Source organism: Macaca mulatta, chromosome 7 (assembly GCF_049350105.2).
Source record: "Macaca mulatta isolate MMU2019108-1 chromosome 7, T2T-MMU8v2.0, whole genome shotgun sequence".
Taxonomy (NCBI): domain Eukaryota; kingdom Metazoa; phylum Chordata; class Mammalia; order Primates; family Cercopithecidae; genus Macaca; species Macaca mulatta.
This window is the reverse complement of record NC_133412.1, coordinates 97,144,959-97,165,527: the sequence shown is the minus strand read 5'-3', so window position 1 is coordinate 97,165,527 and position 20,569 is coordinate 97,144,959. Positions and strand designations below refer to the sequence as shown.

General features: G+C 44.9%; 1 protein-coding gene and 2 long non-coding RNA genes across 3 annotated transcripts in view; 2 read left to right on the top strand and 1 right to left on the bottom strand.

The window, feature by feature from the left end:
• Positions 1-11,282, top strand: part of LOC144330191 (uncharacterized) — a 31,517-nt gene extending 20,235 nt beyond the window's left edge. Inside the window, exons 2-3 of the long non-coding RNA XR_013396138.1 lie at positions 5,428-5,929; positions 9,564-11,282. This is a non-coding gene — a long non-coding RNA (uncharacterized LOC144330191). The remainder of the gene's footprint in view (positions 1-5,427; positions 5,930-9,563) is intronic.
• The window catches only part of DHRS4L1 (dehydrogenase/reductase (SDR family) member 4 like 1), a 26,577-nt gene continuing 6,248 nt past the window's right edge, over positions 241-20,569 (bottom strand). Inside the window, 4 exon segments of the mRNA NM_001277870.2 lie at positions 241-766; positions 2,298-2,353; positions 2,823-2,957; positions 13,776-14,030. Coding sequence (NP_001264799.1) covers positions 652-766; positions 2,298-2,353; positions 2,823-2,957; positions 13,776-13,910 — 441 coding nt within the window. The 5' untranslated portion in view covers positions 13,911-14,030 and the 3' untranslated portion in view covers positions 241-651.
• LOC144330188 (uncharacterized) overlaps positions 14,866-20,569 on the top strand; it is a 19,529-nt gene continuing 13,825 nt past the window's right edge. Inside the window, exon 1 of the long non-coding RNA XR_013396135.1 lies at positions 14,866-14,961. This is a non-coding gene — a long non-coding RNA (uncharacterized LOC144330188). The remainder of the gene's footprint in view (positions 14,962-20,569) is intronic.

The following is a 20,569-nucleotide window of genomic DNA, read 5'->3' as shown; positions in this document are numbered from 1 at the left end:
GAGAGTTCATCCTTCCCCACCCTCGCCCGGCTCGCCCTGCCTCGGGGATCCCCGTGGTGTCCTGGGAGTTCCCGTGCCACCTTCCTTCCAGTTGGCAGCTCTGCAGACACCTCCACCCCTGCACATCACGCTCAGGTCCTGGAGACAGGGAGGAGGGCTGGGGGATCCAGAGATCCAGCCTGGCCAGACTTCTGCTCTCTGCTCAGCTAAGCACCCCACACTGAGAAATGAACACGTGGATTCGATTCAAAGCCCTGCAATCATCTGCATTTTATTTGCACCTCATTTGCAAGTTGTTAATTTGCAACTCTGCTCCTTCCACTCCAGCTTCCTTCTCTCCCATCTCCCCTCAAATTCCCCAGTGGCCCGGGCAAAAAATATCTGTTGGTCTTTGCCAAGGTAGACTCAGCCTTGTCAGCAGACCTGTCCTGTGTTCTCAGGGGAGGCCTTTACCCAAGGCCACAACAACAGCAGGAATCCTGAGTAAGACACCACCTTGACTGCAGGGAAGGCTGCATCTTTTCACAGGGCAGAACTGATTTTATGAGGTGAACAGTAAGGTGAGGAGAGGTGGGAAAGGCCAGTGGATGAATGGAGGAACAGCACCAGGAGCTAGAGCCCAACACTGCCCCATGGGCTGTTTCCAGGTCCTCAGAGGCGGGACGGGGTTCCTCCACCCACCACCACTGTCTCCCCAGTGATGTAGGTGGCATATTCAAAGCACAGGAAAGACAAGATGCCAGCATAATCCTCTGACTCGCCTAACCTGGGGAATAGGGGAAGCAAGAAAGGGAGTAAAAATCAAACAGGTCTGCCTCCCTCACTCGGCCCACAGGGAATGAAATTTGCTTAATCAAGAATTATCAGATGACTTTTCAGGATCAGTGTACAAGCTTTCCGCCTATCAAATAGTGTTACCATGAGGATATGCTGTTATAATTTAGTATGAGCATACTGTACTCTGCAAAAACCATTACCCATAATATTCAAATACTGTAGAAACACACTGTTTTTTAGAGAGCTCAGGACACCAAAATCCAAAGTTATACAGATAAAATAGTAAGCAATTATTTCATACTTCAGAAAAAAAAATGGTTTCACATGTGCACACACTAAAGTATCAGGGAATCTGTGTGACAGTAAATGGTGTGTTTAAAATGATTCCATTTGTACAGGTTCAACTTACAGACAACTTTTTCAGGAATCTATACTTGTCCCTTAAAGTTAGGTTCATTTGGTGAGAATGTGCTAATTCTTATTTTATCAGTGACTGCATAGTTAGGAGACACTTTAATTTGCCTGCCATAGAATGCTCTAGAGGTGGGCAAAGTGAGTAACTCAAACATACAAGGGCTGAATTAATGGTTCTCCATTCTAGCTGTACCTTGCAATCATTTGAGAGGCTTAAACAAACAAACAAAACAAAACAAAAAAACAAAACAAAACAAAAAAAAGAAAAGAAAAGACAAAGAAAAACAAAAGCCCAGATGGTCAAGTCCTACCTTGGACCAATTACAAAAGAATCTCTGGGAGTGGGTGGGGCCTGAGCATCTGCAGTTTAAAAAGCTCCCCAGGTGATTCTAATGTGAATCCAGGATCGAGCTACATGGGCTAGATCAATTCATTGGAGCTCTAGGATGACAATCCCGAATTATTAATGAGTTACAAACTAGGCCTGCAGCTCATGCCTGACATCAGAATGCCTTTGGGAAGATTTGGGATGTCTGGACCAGTACAGAGTTAGGCATTGCTGGCATCTGTCCTCGAAGCCAGAAGATAGAGAGAGGCAGGGAATTTAGAGGAAAGGGAGCCCGACAAAGGTGCTTGAACAGTTCACCCAGCTCACTGGGGAAGAAAGTAACTCCTTAGGCAAGGGGAGTTTGGGGCTTAGTAAAGCTCTTCATTCTTTTCATTTGGATTGTAGATCATCAACCTGAGTTTCATAAACATGTGTCATTATTCAAGGGAACTAAAAATGCATGGTTTTGGTTTTGGTCTTTGGTCTCCATGGATGCTCAGAGGTGGAGGCAATCTCCCAGGTGGAGAAAGGACTCAGGACTTCTCCCAGAGCTCTGCACTGCTGAAACCCCGATGTCTCTGGGTTTACCTTTTGAAAGGGAAGCTGACTTCTTGCTCAGGCCACTGCAGTGAGAGTGTTTATGAATTTGTGGTCTGTGAGGCAGAGGAGAGCCTGCCTGTGTTATCTGTGGGACTGAGACAGTGGACTGTGGGCTGCTAGGGACCAGACCTTTCCATCTTCATGCCTCTTAGGGCCCTTGACCGCATGATGGTTTTACCTTCTGATCTGCAGAGTTTCTTTCATTCTTTCCTCTTTTTCCTTGTCTATCCAGAGCTGCAGGAAGAAGGGAAATGTCTTTATGTTTAAGAAGAGGAAAGCGAAGAACAGAAAGGGAAGAAACTGCCTGTCCTCATGGCAAGAGAGTAAGGATGGACAGACTTCCCTCTTTCACTTCCTATTTCTTTTTCTAGCTCCCAGCTCTCCCCACTGCCGTCATGTGTTTCATTTGTTTCAGGTTCTAGTGATGCATTTTGCTGCATCTCTCCAATTCTCATCCATGTAAGGAGAGAGGAAACAGTGTGAGTAGAGTCTGAATACCTCAGTCTCCACCCTATACCTCAGGAAAGGTTTGATAGGAGTCTGGCTTGGAAAGGGCAGTTGGTACAGAGAGGGAATATGGAAAAGCCCAAGGAAGGAGAATGGAGTGGTTGAGAGTTTAGGAATCAGGTACTGGGCTTCCCTGTCCAAGAAGATGGATGCCTTTCAAGGGGTTCCAGTGGGATGCAGAGCTCCCCTTCCTCACCATCCTGCTGAAGCTGGTCTTGATAAGTCCAGGTGCTAGGCAGTTCACCCTAATGTTCCTTGGGGCTAGCGCTATGGCCAGGGTCTTGGTGAGGCCCAGTAAGGCTGTTTTACTGACACTGTAAGGACTGAAGCCCTGGAGAAAGAAGGGAATGTGTCAGACTCATAGTTTCCAGGTCATTCTTGGTTCTAATTACTAGACAGAAAGGGCAGTGCTCAATAGGGATCTCCTGTAAGGGAGGGGCACAGTTAGGAAACTGTCTTGTGGCTAAACCTCCCCCAGGTTATGGTTTGTGGAGGCAAGGCATCTTGCAGGGCAGGGACTTGGTGTGATTCTAAAAGGGGACACAAACTTCTTTGGGTTATGTAACAGGAGGGGTGGAAAGATGTAGAGTGGAGGATGGGATGGAAGGGGCAGACAAAAGGTTTCTTACAAGAGATGGACTGAAGGCTGCTACAGAGGGCAGGAATACCACTGAGCCACCCCTGGAAAAAGAAGAGAGCTGACCCTCTTCCCAGTGTGGACCACTGCCCTCAGCCCGTGTGAGGTCCCATCTCACCCAGGCTCTCCCTCACTCTCTGTACCCTCGTTTCTCCATTTCTGGCACCACTGCCTTTGTCATCAGGGCTGGGGCCTTCACATTAATGTCCAGAGTCTGAAGCCAAGAGAAGAAGGGGAAACAGCATGAGTGAAGAGCACTGGAGGAGGCATGGCAATGAGGAGTTAGAGTGGGTTCCTAGGATGTTTGTCAGAGCTGACGAAGATCTTAGGATGATTCAGCTGCATCTTGCACATGAAGAAACTGAGGTTCAGGGAGAAGTAGCTCTCACCAGCTGCTCAGCTAGATAATGATACATTAGGTTCAGGTGAGAAAAAATGGAGCCTGGTTCATCTTGTTTCGTAAACAGCCAGGTATGATGTGGCCCAGAAGGGGCCTAAATCCTCAGGGCTCCTTTGGATTTGAGCTGTGTTTTCTGCGTTTCTTCAAAATAGGGAAAGTCTGCAATTGTCAGCCTCCTGGACCTGTCTTAGAGTGGGCCATGCTTCTCAGGGAAAATGTGGCCTGACCTTGGATTCCTGGGGTTGTTCTAGCACTTCTCTGGCTTCTGTGCTTAGGGAGTGAGATGCTCTTGGCCCTCTAGGATGGACTGCCTGGCTAGACCTGATTAGAAAGTGGGATCATGAGGAGGCACCTTCTGGGGAAACTGGAAGACAAGGTACAATCAGAATCCCCACATCCATAATCTAAAACAAATGCATGACCCCTGTTTACATTGTTCTAGACAACTGCTTATATTAAAATATTTCAATCTTACAGAAAAATTGGAAATAGAAATACAACGAGTATCTAGAGATCCTTCACTTAGATTCACCAATTGTTCTCTACTAAAAATACAAAAATTAGCTGGATGTGGTGGCATGTGCCTGTAATCTCAGCTACTTAGGAGGATGGAACAGGAGAATAGCTTGAACCCGGGAGGTGGAGGTTGCAGTGAGCCGAGATCCCACCACTGCACTCCAGCCTGGGCAATAGAGTGAGACTCCATTTCAAAAAAAAAAAAAAATAAATAAATAAAAATTAAAATAAACAAACTTAGTTGCAGATACTAGAATGCTCTATCCCTAAATACTTACCATACATTTCCAAAGAGCAAGGATGTTCTTTTACGCAACCATAATCCATTATCACACCCAAGAAGTTTGACATTGATGATAATTTAATCTAATATATTGGCCTCAATTGTCCCCAAATGTGTTTTTTTTAAAAAGTTCAGAGTTCAATCAAGGATCAGGCATTATGCTTGGATTTGATGTACTGTGATATTTAAAAAATATATATAATCTAAAAGAAAAGTTACAGGTACATCTTATTTTATCACACTTTGCAGATATTGTGTTTTTTTACAAATTGAAGGGTTTTACAGATGGAAAGTTCATGGCACTAACTGGAGCCATTTTTCCAACGGCATGTGCTCACTTTGTCTCTGGGTCACATTTTGGTAATTCTTGGGAATATTTCAGACTTTTTCATTATTATTATATCTGTTACAGTGATCTGTGATCAGTGATCTTTCATATTTTTATTATAATTGTTTTGGGGTACCACAAACCACACCCAGAAAAGAAGGTGAACTTAATCGATAAATGTTGTGTGTGTTCTGACTGCTCTGCCCATCTCCCGTCTCTCTCCCTCTCTGTGGGCCTCCATATTCCCTGAGACACATTTACACTGAAATTAGACCAATTATTAACCCTGCAATGGCCTCTAAGTGTTCAAGTGAAAGGAAGAGTCACACATCTTACACTTTAAATCAAAAGGTAGAAATAATTGAGCTTAGTGAGGAAGGCATGTTGAAAGCTGAGGCAGGCTGAAAGCTAGGACATGTGCACCAGTTAGCCAAATTGTGAGTGCAAAGGAAAAATTCTTGAAGGAAATTAAAAGTGCTACTTCTGTGAACACATAAATGATAAGAAAGCAAAACAGTTTTATTGTTAATATGGCTTCCAAAACTTCAAAGGACAGGCTTATTCTCTTGTTAGGGGCTAATGCAGCCAGTGACTTTAAGTTGAAGCCAATGCTTATTTACCATTCTGAAAATTCTAGGGCTCTCAAGATTTATGCTAAATCTACTCTGCCCGTGCTCTATAAATGGAACAACAAAGCCTGAATAACAGCACATCTGTTTATAGCATGGTTAACTGAATATTTTAAGCTCATCGTTGATAGCTACTCCTCAGAAAAAGATTCTTTTCAAACTGTTACTGCTTCTCGACAATGCTCCTGGTCAGTCAAAAGCTCTGATGGAGATGTACAAGGAGATTAATGTTGTTTTCATGCCTGCTAACACAACATCCATTCTGCAGCCCATGGATCGGGGGTAATTCTGACTTGCAAGACTTATTATTTAAGAAATACATTTTGTAAGGCTATAACTGCCATAGATAGCGATTCCTCTGATTTATCTGGGCAAAGTCAACTGAAAACCTTCTGAGAAGGATTCACCATTCTAGATGCCATTAAGAATATTTGTGATTCATGGGAGGAGGTCAAAATATCTACATTAACAGGAGTCTGGAAGAAGTTGATTCCAACCCTCATGGATGACGTGGAGGGGTTCAAGACTGCATCAGAGGAAGGAACTGCAGATGTGGTGGAAATAGCAAGAGAACTAGAAGTGGAGCCTGAAGATGGGACTGAATTGCTGCAATCTCATGACAAAATGTAAACGGCTGAGGAGTTGCTTCTTATGGATAAGCAAAGAAAGTGGTTTCTTGGGATGGAATCTATTTCTGGTGAAGATGCCATGAACATTGTTGAAATCACAACACGGGATTTAGAATATTATATGAACTTAGTTGACTAAGCAGTGGCAGAGTTTGATAGGATTGACTCCAATTTTGAAAGAAGTTCTACTGTGGGTAAATGCTATCAAACAGCATTGCATGCTACAGAGAAACCTTTTGGAAAGGAAGAGTCAGTTGATGTGGCAAACTTCACTGCTGGCTTATTTGAAGAGATTGCCACAGCCACCCCAGCCTTCAGCAACACCACCCTAAGTCAGCCACCATCAATGTGGAGACAAGACCCTCCACCAGCAAAAAGATTACAGCTTCTAAAGTCTCAGATGATTGTTAGCATTTTTTAGCAATAAAGTATTTTAAAATTAAGATATGTATATAAATTTTAAGACATAATGCTATTGCTCATTTAATAGACTATCATTAGATGACCATTATAGTGTAAACATAACTTTTATATGCACTGGGACACCAAAAAATTCATGTGACTTGCTATATTATAATATTGAATTTATTGTGTGGTGGCCTGGAACCAGACCACAATGTCTCCGAGGTGTGCCTGTACTTAGTTTAAAACTGACTTTCATATGGTCTCTATTCAGACTGTTCATGAATGATGTTCCTCCATTTTAAAGACTATCCGAATCTGTCTAGGTGCGGTGGCTCACACCTATAATCCCAGCACTTTGGGAGGCCGAGGTGGGTGGATCTGTTGAGGTCAGGAATTTGAGACCAGCCTGGGCAACACAGTGAAACCCTGTCTCTACTAAAAATACAAAAAATTAGCCTGGTGTGGTGGCACACGCCTGTAGTCCCAGGTGCTTGGCAGGCTGAGGCACAAGAATTGTTTGAACCTGGGAGGCAGAGGTTGCAGTGAGGTGAGATCGCACCACTGTACTCCAGCCTGTGTGACACAGTGAGGAAAAAAAAAAAAAAAAAAAAAAAAAAAAAAAAAGGAGAGGGAAATAGCCTAACAGAATAAAAAACCAGCTCACTGAAGAACATTTTGGCACTTCAGTCTTTATGTGTATGAAACACTGGTAAATAAATCATAGTATTTTCGCATCCTGATACTGTAGTGTTGAGAAATATTTGATGACATCTGATATAGTTGGTATGTTTGTGCCCTCTAAGTCCCATGTTGAAATGTGATCACCTGTGTTCAAGGTGGGACCTGGTGTGAGGTGTTTGTGTCATGGAGGTAGATACCTTATGAATGGCTTTGTGCCCTCCCTGTGGCAATGAGTGAGTTCTCACTCTATTAGTTGATGCCAGAGCTAGTTGTTTAAAACCCTGGTGTCTCTCTTGCTTCCTCTCTTGCCATGTAACACGCCTGCTCCCTTTTCCCTTCTGCCATGATTGTAAGCTTCCTGAGGCCTCATCAGAAGCAGATACTGGCACCATGCTTCTTGTACAGTCTGCAGAACTGTAAGCCAAAACAACCCTCTTTTCTTTTTTTTTTTTGTTTTGAGACAGAGTCTTGCTCTGTCGCCCAGGCTGGAGTGCAGTGGCGCAATCTCGGCTCACTGCAAGCTCCACCTCCCGAGTTCACGCCATTCTCCTGCCTCAGCCTCCCAAGTAGTTGGGACTACAGGTGCCCAACACCACTCTCGGCTAATTTTTTGTATTTTTAGTAGAGATGGGGTTTTACCATGTTAGCCAGGGAGGTCTTGATCTCCTGACCTTGTGATCCGCCCGCCTCGGCCTCCCAAAGTGCTGGGATTACAGGCGTGACCTGCTGCGCCTGGCCACAACCCTCTTTTCTTTATAAATTGCCCAGCTCAGGTATTCCTTTATAGCAACATGCAACAGACTAATACAACGTCAGAGTAAAAAGCAAAACCATGGGAGATCATAAAAAAATTAGCGTTTCCAAATCATGTGGGAATATTAACCTTAGTAAACAAAGACAAAAATTTTAGTTAAAGCTTTGTAATTAAAGAATGTCTGTGAAATATATTACGAATATAATGTAATTATATACTTACACATAAAACCCAATATTGTACCACTTGAATTTAGACATCTGGATCTCAGATTTTCTTGACATTGCAGTTAACAAGAAAATAATATAGGTTTTTATTTTTATTTTTTAAAGGATGTATGTTATAAAGTGGCAACTGGTCGTTTCACCAGAATTAGTATTTTACTTAACTAGCAGCTTTTAATATTTCCCAACTAATGAAACATGATTCCTTTTTGGTAGCTGAAAGGGGGACAGTTGGGTGTGTACGTTTAAGTGTCATAGTTGTTGGCATATTAGCTGCCATGTCTCTGTTGGAAATCAACAAGGTAGAAGAGCTTGCCGGGGAAGAATGCTGGGGAGGGGAGCAGACGGCGGATAGTGAAGAGCAGATGGAGGCAGACAGAAGTAGGAGCAGCAGAAACGAATAAGAAGGGCAGGGACAGAGGAAGCTGCCCCCACCCACCCTTTATGAGGTGTGCTCCACGTGTGTGGCATGTGGCAAAGAGTCCTCACATTTACACTGCTCTTGACAAACACATTCTAAAAGCAGACGGAGTTTGTGCTGAATGTGTTCTGAGGCCCGCCCCTTGCTGCTTTAACCCCCTCTCGCCTTGTCCCATATCTCCTCGGTGATATCCATTAGGCTTCCAAAGGAAGTGCTGGCAGCAGCAGTGGAGACTAGGATATCGATACTGCCATGAAGCTTCACAGCCTAAAGAGAGGGGTGATGTCTGGACCAGGGCCTCAGTAAGTCAGGGAGGTGCATTTGTCCATGTTGATAAAAACTTCCTTTTGAGCCAGGCCCTGTGGCTCACACCGGGAATCATGGCACTTTGGGGGCCATGGTGGGAGGATCACTTGAGCTGAGGAGTTTGAGAGAAGCCTGGGCCACACAGTGAGACTTTTTCTTTATATTAAAAATGACAACAAAAACAATGACGACAAAACCTTCCTTCTTAGGAACTATCATCAAAATAACTTCTCTTTTTTAAAATATCTTTTCTTCAAAACTGCCCTAAGATCTGCTGCTAAGCATTTAAGGTTGGCTTCTTTCTTTTCTTAGACAGATTCTTGCTCTGTCTCCTAGGCTGGAGTACAGTGGCATGATCTCAGCTCACTGCAGCCTTGACCTACTAGGTTCAAGCCATCCTCCTGCCTTAGCTACCCAAGAAGCTGAGAATGCAGGTGCGTGCCACCACACCTGGCCAATTTTTTTTTTTTTTTTTTTTGAGACGGAGTCTCGCTCTGTCGCCAAGGCTGGAGTACAGTGGCCGGATCTCAGCTCACTGCAAGCTCCGCCTCCCGGGTTCCCGCCATTCTCCTGCCTCAGCCTCCCGGGTAGCTGGGACTACAGGCGGCCGCCACCTCGCCCGGCTAGTTTTTTGTCTTTTTTGGTAGAGACGGGGTTTCACCGTGTCAGCCAGGATGGTCTTGATCTCCTGACCTCGTGATCCGCCCGTCTCGGCCTCCCAAAGTGCTGGGATTACAGGCTTGAGCCACCGCGCCCGGCCCCAATTTTTGTATTTTTTGTAGAGACAGGGTCTTGCCATGTTGCTCAGGTTGGTCTCGAACTCTGAGCTCAAGCCAGTCGCCTGCCTCAGCCTCCCAAAGTGTTATAGGCACGAGCCACCAGGAAGTTGGCCTTTTTTCTTTTGCAGTGTTTTCTTCCCACCTCCTATTCTTCTAAGGCTGTCTCTGACCCTTTGCTCTTTTCTTTACATTTTCCCATTCGGGAGCTTCTTCATTCTCATGATTTCAAGTCTCACCTCCAAATCTATTTCCAGTCCCCTCCTCTTCCTTTCACACTGAGTTCCACCCCCATTTCTCCAAGTGCTTACTGTCCAGTTCTCCTTGAATAAGTTACCCTTATCTCAAAGTCAATCTGTCCACACTTACTTGAATGGAAAAACGGGCTTAAATAGAGCTGAAGAAAGTTACCCTGGAGGGGCCTTTGAGATCATCTATTCCAATGTCCTTAAGGTGGAGATGATGAAACAGGTTCTGGGAATTTTCTCAAGATCATATAGTTCAGTAGTGACACACTGAGGGTAGCTAAGAACAGGAAGCCTGCTTATTCTATGTTTGGGAAAGTGATTTGCTCAGGGCACAAAGCTAGTTAGTAGTGGAAGAACTGAGGTCAGTCTCCCATTCTGTAGCACACTGCTAATTCATAAGAGCCCTCTGAAAGTGAGTTGGGGTCATTAGGAAACTGACTGCCCAGGAGAGCCATGATGGGAGAAGATACCAGCCTGAATTTAAAGCAATTCCATATTTGGTTATAATGTCATTTTCTCTGTCTCTCTCTCTCTCTTTTGACCTGGAGGCATGAAAGATTTAAGGCAGAAACTGACATTTAAACTGAGAAAGCCAAGAAAGGCAACATCTCACCTCCTTAATATGTTATAAGTAGGTAGTGAGGCGTGTGCTAGAGTAATGAATGGCCAAGCAGAATCTGCCAACAAGAGTTTTCAGTACAAAGCGACCCTGAAACCAGACTTTGCATTTGCCCAGAACTGGCAATTTTGATGCCTTGGGCAAGTAGCAGTACATGGGCCCTTGGTCAACTTTGTGCTTCAGATTTGGCACACAGAGGGGTGTTACTAACAATGTACACCATCTGCTAGCTTCCCGTTTTAACTAATTATTCTTGTTAACTAGGTGCTAACCTTCTACATGGTTGAAGGAATGCCTGGGCTGTCAACAAAATTAAATCTAAGAAAATTTAAAGTCATATACTCTTTTGAAACCAGTATTAATACTTTCTTGCACCCTTTAAATTTTGGTATCCTGGCATAAAGCCCAGTCACCTGCCTTGGCTCTGTATAAGTCTCACCAATGGACTTGTTACTAGGGAGGTGCAGAATAAGTTAATAAGTGACGTGTGCTGTGCTCAGTGCACGTGTGTTTGGGCTGGGAGAAGACAGTGGATTGCTCTAGAATCACCTGGAGACATTTTCTACTCCGCTGTATACCCCATGCCCCTCTCCTTCTAGGTCTGCAGCACAGAGACGGGAGGAGGCTGGGTTTTGATTGAACAGAGATAGGAAACCATAAAAGAAGAATGAGGCTGGGTGTGGTGGCTCACACCTATAATCCTAGCAGTTTGGTAGGCCCAGTGGGGTGGATTGCTAGAGGCCAGGAGTTCAAAACCAGCCTGGGCAATAAAGCCCTAACTCTACAAAAAAATTAAAAAATGAACTGGTGTGGTGGTGCATGCCTATAGTCTTAGCCACTTGGGAGGCTGAGGTGGGAGGACTACTTGAGTTCAAGAGTTGGAGGTTATAGTGAGCTATGATCCTGCCACTGCACTCCAGCCTGGGCAATACAGTGAGGCCCTGTCTCTGGGGAAAAAAAAAAAAAAAGATGTCTTCTTAGTCTTGTTCTAAATTGTGTGATCACTACACTAAAACGGTTAGGAGGTGTTTGCTCTGTGTTCTGATAGTTATACATTTTTAAGAAAAAATATAATCAAGCAGATAGGCAGCTAATCTGGTTTCCGCTTACCACACACTTAGAAGCTTTGTGGTGCAGATGAGGAGGCCACTGGGTAGTGACCATTCTCAGGGCAGTGGCTTTTCTCATTGCAGGGTAACATGTGGCAATTGGCAGAAGACATTTCAAATAGCTGACAAGTATTCTATCATTCTCCTCTCTGACAATGGTCACACAAACTACCTGAGAGTCATTTTTGACTTCGCTCATGTTTCCCACTTTTTGACATGGGGTTGGAAAATCTTGGTTCGTTCCCACTAAATGTCTCCTGGGCACATTTGTTCCAGTCCCACCACCACTGCTCTAAACCTGGATGACAGCAACAGCTTCCTCACTAATGCCCTGGATTCAGTGTTTTCTCTGTATATCCTTCCTACCAGAGCCATATTATCTTTCTTAATAACCATCTTTCTCTTCCTCAAAACCTCACATGGCTTCTTATTTGCTACAAGAATGTCTAAACATATCCTTTTAAGAGGCCATATCCTTTTAACATCCTTAACATATCCTTTTAAGAAGCTATGGCTGGGCATGGTGGCTCTCGCCCTTAATCCCAGCACTCTGGTAGGCCCAGGGGCTGGATCACCTGAGGTCAGGAGTTCAAGACCAGCCTGGCCAACATGGTGAAACCCCGTCTTTACTAAAAATACAAAAATTAGCTGGGCATGGTGGCGGGCACCTGTAATCCCAGCTACTCAGGAGGCTGAGGCAGGAGAATTGCTTGAACTTGGGAGGTGGAGGTTGCAGTGAGCCGAGATGGTGCCACTGCACTCCAGCCTAGGCAACAAGAGTGAAACTCCATCTTGGAAACAAACAAACAAACAGGATATAGAGGCCCGTGGCCTCTATCTTTCTAATGCAGCCCCTTTCCCAGCAGTACTCCTAAGCCTGTGCTCTCCACTGTGGACTGCCAGTGCTCCTCTCTTTCCTTCAGTTCCTCCTTGGCTGTCTGCTCATTTTGCAGAGTTATCTGGAACCTCATCTCTATTCCATCTGAACATTCCCATCCATTCCTAAAGGTTTAGCTCCAGTACCGCTTCTGGGCCAGGCCTGTAGCCCTGTTAAGTGAACCTGGTGGGGGCCACAGGATGTATTTCCACCAGGATTTTCACATTACATTGCTACTTACATGTGATATGGTTAGTCACTGATTGACCCAGACTCCCAAATGGCTCCTTCCACCATCAGGATCAAGTCCCCAATCTTGGGCTCTGTCCACCAGCCTAGGCCAGGCAAGGTGACTTTCTAGGACTCACATTTGGCTCTTTCCGATGCATATTTGAGCATTTGCCAGAGAGTTCCTTAAAAATGAAATTACCCTATACAGTCTACCATACTATTGTCTACTATTGCTTAAGATCCCCCTCTTCTAAGATTATGCAAATTATTTCTGCCAACCTTCCAATCTGTTAGCACAATCCCGTACTCTCCATTTTTGGGTAGATTCTCCCTTCCACTCTGGGGAATAAAGTGTGTCCTGAGCCTCAAGGGAAGAGGAGCTTCCTTTGCTGGATGGTTCATATTTCCTTCTGCAGCTGGAAGGCTGGTGTCCACTACTAACTGTGACATTGACTTATATACTTTCTTTGAGACTAAAGTCCAGTACCTGGTAGTCTGTAGGCAGCCAATAAAGGAAGGGAGCTTGGGAGGTCTGGGTCGAATCACAGCTCTTTCCTTACTGGCTGTGGGACCTTAGGAAGTAGCTCCAGCTATCTGAGCCAGTCTCTGCAGACTGAGAGAATAGTCCTTGCCTTGCCTGGGTTGTTGTCAGGTCTAGAGATAACCTTTGTAAGGCTTTGAACACAGGTAATGGCACATAGTAGGTGGTTGAAACATGGTGGGCTGCTTCCCGAGGTTCCCAGGGACTTGACTCTATAAGCTGAAGAACAGGGGATTGTTTATTAGCTCATGGGTGGGAACATCTATTTTATGATTGTATTTACCCTTGTCATCTGTCCAGTTAGATTGAAAATTACTAGAGAACCAAAACCAGTTGTTTCTTTGGGGTATTCAAGGGATGATGCAGGATTGAAGCACTAGAATGTTTTAACATTCTCTGATTGGGATGGGATGATTCTCCAACGTTAGTATATGAACATAATAGAAAGGCATACAATAAAAATGTACCGGTGGGCTGGTGTGGGTATGCAGAACGCACTGTTATGTTTTAGTTAACAGCAGTGCATTGGATTCACCAAGGCTGTCGAGGAAAGCAGGGAAGGCGGCTCAGGCTGGCTCCTTTTTCTACCTCCTGGCTCTTTGCCCATTTCCCTGCAGTTCACCGTGTCCACCAGCCGCTCCCAGTCCTCTGCCTTCCCCACATGGCACATAGTGCCCGTCACGCTGAGCCCCTCCCCCTGCAGGGTGGCTGCCGAGTTCTGCTGCTTCTGACTGCTGACAACTACGTGGAGCCCATCTTGGGCCAGATGCCCGCGATGGCAAAGCGGATCCTGTGAGCAGAAAGACACAAAGACTGCCAAAGCCTGTGCAGGGGAAGAGGTCGAAGCATGGGCTGTGAAGTTAGACTGCCCGGGTTTGAATTCAGGCTCTTTCCCTATCTGACCTCCAGGTGTCTCTACTCTGTGTAAAACAGGCTTGATGGCACGGCCTTTTGGCGCTCATTTACTTATTTTTATTATGATCTGGAACCGCAGCCTCAGTTCCCAAGAACTTACATCACTTTCTACAGTTCCCACCACGGGTGACAGGCTTCATCCCCTGTTGGGACTGAGAGGTGAGAAATGAGCTGGGTGTGCAGCAGCCACTTCCATGATTTGAGGGTCTCACTCAGAACAGCCTTGCCCCCAAGTTTCTTTCTTACTAGTCTACCACATTCTCAAAATTCTATCCTTAGTTATTTTTTTGGGGTGCATGTGAGAAGATGGTCTCCTGTCAAAAATGTAAACATTGCCTTGGGAGGAAGAGTTACACATTCTGCACTTGTCAGTCATTAGCATTTTACCTGCATTTGTATTTTAGTTTTGCGGAGAGCTGGCATCTAGCAAAGTCCCGTAGAAATGAGAACCAGGATAGACAAGAGTGGTGGGTGAGAAACAGGCTGGACAAGGTAGGCCCAGATGTACTGAGCTAAACAAAAATCTTGACACAAAGCTCTTGTGTCCCATCTAGGTAAGGGGGCGGGGTTCCTGGAGACTTTCCGGTGCCCAAATAGAGTGTCTGGTACATTTTCAAAGTGCTGGAGACCCTGGGATAGGATATTGAAATCCAGGTTCCCTCACATTTCTAGTTTCTGGTCTTCCCGGACGCTAGGTGGAGCCGGTTGACTGGGGCAGGCCAGAAGCCCGGCGGGGACTGATCGATGGGGCTGCACAGAGGTGGCACGGTTGTGCCAGAGGCTGCAGGGACACGAGGGCTGGCAAGGTAGGGCCCAGGGCCAGGAGATTCGGAGGGGGTTCAGGCAGACCACGTGGCTACTTTTTTCCAGGGCCAGACTTTGGCCGCATGTGAGGTCTGAGGACAGGGGCACTGGAGGCAAAGGATGAAAGACCAGTGCCTGTTTGCAGGCAGCCAGGGCCTCAGAAACTCCAGCACTAGCACTCACCCGTCAGTGGAGGCCGTTACCAGGGCCACCTTATTAGCGAGCAGGTTCCGGGGGGTCATCCTGGAGCTGGCCATCGGCACCGACTTCCATGCCCGGGCACAGTGGCCTAGCAGCCCCGCCTTGTGCATGGCTCAGACCAGCAAGTCTGGGTTCCACTCCTTCGAGGGGAGGTGACAGATAGTAGGGCAAGGGAGCAGGACGAAGGGCGGGCCGCTTTCCCTGCCACCCCCTCCCTGCCCTCGGCCCGCTGAGAGTTGTCTGTGACCCTGGGCGCCTCCCTCCGCCGCCGCTCCCCGCAGCCAGCTACCTTCCGCCTGACTGGGGCTTGCCTTCCGGGCTGGCAGGCTGGCGGGTGATCAAAGCGCTCTCTGTTCAAGTTTTCTGTAGGGCTCGCCCCTCCCCTGGACCCCGCAGGAACCCGCAGACTTTGGCCACTGCCCTTCTGCATCTGCTTGCCCACGTTTTTCTTCTGGGGGAAGTGGGGGTTTTGAGTTGCTTTTGCTTCTTCAGAATTTCTTCTCCAAGAAAGTCTAGGTCAATGTATGTGACAGCCCACAGGAGGACAAATGTTTTGAGACTGCCCATGGAGGTGAGTCCTGTGGTCCCCGTGGAGTCCACCAGGTGAGGCTGGAGGAGCCTGGGAGAGATGTGATACGGAGTAGCTGCACCAGGCCTGGCACTGCCCTTCACTCTGCCCAAGGTCTCCTCCATCTTCATGGGCCCTGGAGGGCAGACTATGGTCATTGACCAAACAGTATCTCACATCCCTCTCCAAAGGGACTTCCTCCTTTACAGGGGCTAAGTGCTAGAGAGGAGGCTGCAGAGTCCCTGGAGCAGTGGTGGAAATGCTGAGAACTGGGGGCACTCAAGTTCTCCCTAACCACTATGTCCCCAGGTCTTAGCCTCCATCCTAGTTCAATAAATATTTGTTGAATGCAAAATCTCTTTATGAACTGTAAGCTATAAGCACATAGTAGTTACTGCCACCATGTAGTGATTATTATTGGTGCCCTGGGCCAGACTCTTCATCTGTAAATTACTGAGGGTATGGAGTAGATGATGAATAAAGTCCTTACTAGCTATAAATTCTGTGTCCAAGACTTCAGCCTCCACTTCTGCTATGTGGGCTGAAGTGATCTCCCTCCTGGGTTTCTGGGAGAATCAATAAATGTGGATGGCTTATGGTGCACTGTAGAAAGGCCCCAACAGACGCAAATGTAAGCATCAGAATTGGTTTAACCCACTGGCCTCCAAAGGCCAGACTGAGAAGCAGTGCTGGTCCATGGCAACGTTTTCACTAGTGTAAGGCAAAATGAGAAAAGGAAACACATTACAGTGTGTTTCATGAAGCTAAGTTTATTTAACAGTCCTTTATTGTGGAGCATACGTTTGCTCCTTTTTTTGTGTGTGTGTTAGTGTTTTCTTTCAGAAAAGATGATGAAAGCAGATGGGTAGGTTTAGAGATGTGTTGTTGGTGAAATCACCAGTTTTGCAGCCTTATTTCCCTATAATTAGCAGGGAAAAGTCCTGATTTGTGAAATCCAGTTCTAGGGATGACTTTTTAATAGAATTCATGTTTGCTCAAGATTCATTTAGTATACGTGCAGGTCAACTGAGCAGCTGAAAAAGGATTTCAGCATTCAAAAGGGGTGTATGGCAAGCAAGTACTAGAACAGGCCTGCACTGGATTTATAGTATTTTCCTCAGCCAAGAAGTTACAGCTGCAGTACTCTGCTTTGGTACTGAGCACATCCCCATGAGATAAGAGAGCTTAAGTATAATTTTCCCCATGTCCAGGGAAAAACGACTCTGACTGGTGCTCCTCAGTCTGAGCCTCATGAATTATTGACAGAGGCTGGAAGGGCCACGCTCCTTGTCCTCTTGCACTATTTGGAGCTAATGCACTGTGGAAACCCTTCCCAGGGCTCTCCATCTGTGTGTGGGGCTGTGAGGAGGGTACACAGGAGGACTGCTGCAAGGGTTCTCAGGGCTTGGTTCAAAGGGACAGGCCTGCAAGGGGCATTTAATCTCTCTTCCCCTTCTCTTGAGAGGTAGACAGGCGGACTCAGGGTCTGAGGTTGGCAGGAAGGTGAGGAAGACTACACTTCAAAGAGCAAAGTATTCTGGGAAAAGAGAATTGTGGCTTGGGAGCTTGGTGAACATCACATGGCCCTTCCTTGTGTGGGCAGGGTTGCTATTTGGCCTCCAGCACTATTTCTTTTTCTTTCTTCTTTTTTTTTTAAATTATACTTTAAGTTCTAGGGTACTGTGTACAACGTGCAGGTTTTTTACATATGTATACATGTGCCATGTTGGTGTGCACCCGTTAACTTGTCATCTACATTAGGTATATCTCCTAATGCTATCCCTTCCCCCTCCTCCCACCGCACAACAGCCCCCAGTGTGTGATGTTCCCCCCCATTTGTCCAACTGTTCTCATTGTTCAGTTCCCACCTATGAGTGAGAACATGCAGTGTTTGGTTTTCTGTACTTGACATAGTTTGCTCAGAATGATGGTTTCCAGCTTCATCCATGTCCCTACAAAGGACATGAACTCATCCTTTTTTATGGCTGTATAGTATTCCGTGGCATATATGTGCCACATTTTCTTAATCCAGTCTGTCATTGATGGACATTTGGGTTGGTTCCAAGTCTTTGCTATTGTGAATAGCGCCGCAATAAACATACGTGTGCATGTGTCTTTATAGCAGCATGATTTATAATCCTTTGGGTATATACCCTGTAACGGGATGGCTGGGTCAAATGGTATTTCTAGTTCTAGATCCTTGAGGAATTGCCACACTGTCTTCCACAATGGTTGAACTAGTTTACATTCCCACCAACAGCGTAAAAGTGTTCCTATTTCTCCACATCCTCTCCAGCACCTGTTGTTTCCTGACTTTTTAATGATCGCCATACCAGCTCCTCTTTGTACATCTGGTAGAATTCAGCTGTGATCTGTCTGGTCCTGAGCTTTTCTTTGTTTGGTAGGCTATGAATTACTGCTTCAATTTCAGAACTTGTTATTGGTCTATTCAGGGATTTGTCTTCTTCCTGATTTAGTCTTGGGAGGGTGTATTCGTCCAGGAATTTATCCATTTCTTCCAGATTTTCTAGTTTATTTGCATAGAGTTGTTTATAGTATTCTCTGGTGGTAGCTTGTATTTCTGCGGGATCGGAGGTGATATCCCCTCCATCATTTTTTAAATTGTATCTATTTGATTCTTCTCCCTTTTCTTTTTAATAGTCTTGCTAGTGGTCTATCTATTTTGTTGATCTTATCAAAAAACCAGCTCCTGGATTCACTGATTTTTTTGAAGGGCCTTTCATGTCTCTATCTCCTTCAGTTCTTCTCTGATCTTAGTTATTTCTTGTCTTCTGCTCGTTTTTGAATTTTTTTGCTCTTGCTTCTCTAGTTCTTTTAATTGTGATGTTAGGGTGACGATTTTAGATCTTTCCTGCTTTCTCCTGTGGGCGTTTAGTTCTATAAATTTCACTCTAAACACTGCTTTGACTGTGTCCCAGGGGATTCTGGTATGTTGTGTCTTTGTTCTCACTGGTTTCAAAGAAGTTATTTATTTCTGCTTTAATTTCATTTTGTACCCAATAGTCATTCAGGAGCAGGTTGTTCAGTTTCCAGGTAGTTGTGAGATTTTGAGTGAGTTTCTTAATTCTGATTTCTAGTCTGATTGCACTGCAGCCTGAGAGACTGTTTGCTATGATTTCCATTCTTTTGCATTTGCTGAGGAGGGTTTCACTTCCAATTATGTGATCAATTTTAGAATAAGTGCGATGTGGTGCTGAGAAGAATGTATATTCTGTTGACTTGGGGTGGAGAGTTCTGTAGATGTCTATTAGGTCTGCTTGGTCTAGCTGAGTTCAAGTCCTGGATATCCTTGTTAATTTTCTGTCTCATTGATCTGTCTAATATTGACAGTGGGGTGTTAATGTCTCCCATTACTATTGTGTGGGAGTCTAAGTCTCTTTGTAGTTCTCTAAGAACTTGCTTCATGAATCTGGGTGCTCCTGTATTGGGTGCATATATATTTAGGTTAGCTCTTCTTGTTGAATTGATCCCTTTACCATTATGTAATGGCCTTCTTTGTCTCTTTTGATCTTTGTTGGTTTAAAGTCTCTTTAAACCAGGATTGCAACCCCTGCTTTTTTTTTGCTTTCCATTTGCTTGGGAAATATTCCTCCATCCCTTTATTTTGAGCCTTTGTGTTTCTTTGCACATGAGATGGGTCGCCTGAATACAGCACACTGATGGGTCTTGACTCTTTATCCAATTTGCCAGTCTGTGTCTTTTAATTGGGGCACTTAGCCTGTTTGCATTTAAGGTTAACATTGTTATGTGTGAATTTGATCCTGTCATTATGATGCTAGCTGATTATTTTGCCCATTAGTTGATGCAGTTTCTTCATAGTGTCGATGGTCTTTACAATTTGGTATGCTTTTGCAGTGGCTGATACCGATTGTTCCTTTCCATGTTTAGTGCTTCCTTCAGGAGCTCTTGTAAATCAGGCCTGGTGGTGACAAAATCTCTCAGCATTTGCTTGTCTGTAAAGGATTTTATTTCTCCTTCACTTATGAAGCTGAGTTTGGCTTCATAACCATTCCTCATGGCATGGTCCCTCTTGGCTTCCCTTGGCTAGGGGAGGGTTTCTTTGACCCCTTGTGCTTCCTGAGTGAGGTGATGCCCACCCTGATTCAGCTGGCTCTTCATGGCTGCACCCACTGTCTCACCAGTCCCAATGAGATAAGCCAGATACCTCAGTTGGAAATGCAGAAATCACACGCCTTCTGCGTTGATCTCGCTGGGAGCTGCAGACCGGAACTGTTCCTGTTTGGTCATCTTGTCAGTAACTCTTTTTATTTTTTAAAATACATTCTTGGTGAATGGGTGGTACATAATAGACCTGCTTTATTCTCTTTCTTCTTTTATAAAATAGCTGTACAGTATTCTATTGTGTGGCTATTCCATAATTTATTTAGCTAGTCTCCTACTGATGGATTTTTAAGTAGCTTCCAGTGTTTTGCTATTTCAAATAATACTATGGTGAACAACCTTGGATGAATGTATATTTTTGTGTGTTTGGTACAAATACATTTGTATGCTGGGTCAAATATTTTAAATTGATAGCTATGATGGTCAAATTACCTTAAAAAATATTTGTCAACTGAAAATAATAAAAGGGTCAGAATTGAAGTTAAGGAGCCTTTATTCAAGTGCAAAGTGTGAGGATGGACCATCTGGAAACATCAACTCCAAAGGAATGCAGTCAGCATTCTGAAGTAGAGAAGTTAAGGTTTCAATTATATATCCAGAGAGAGAGGAGTGTTTAGCAAAATTATAACAGTATTTGTACAAGGTTGGCATATAGTTACAGCCATTTGATCCTTATAGGCAGTGTTTCTTTTTGGGAA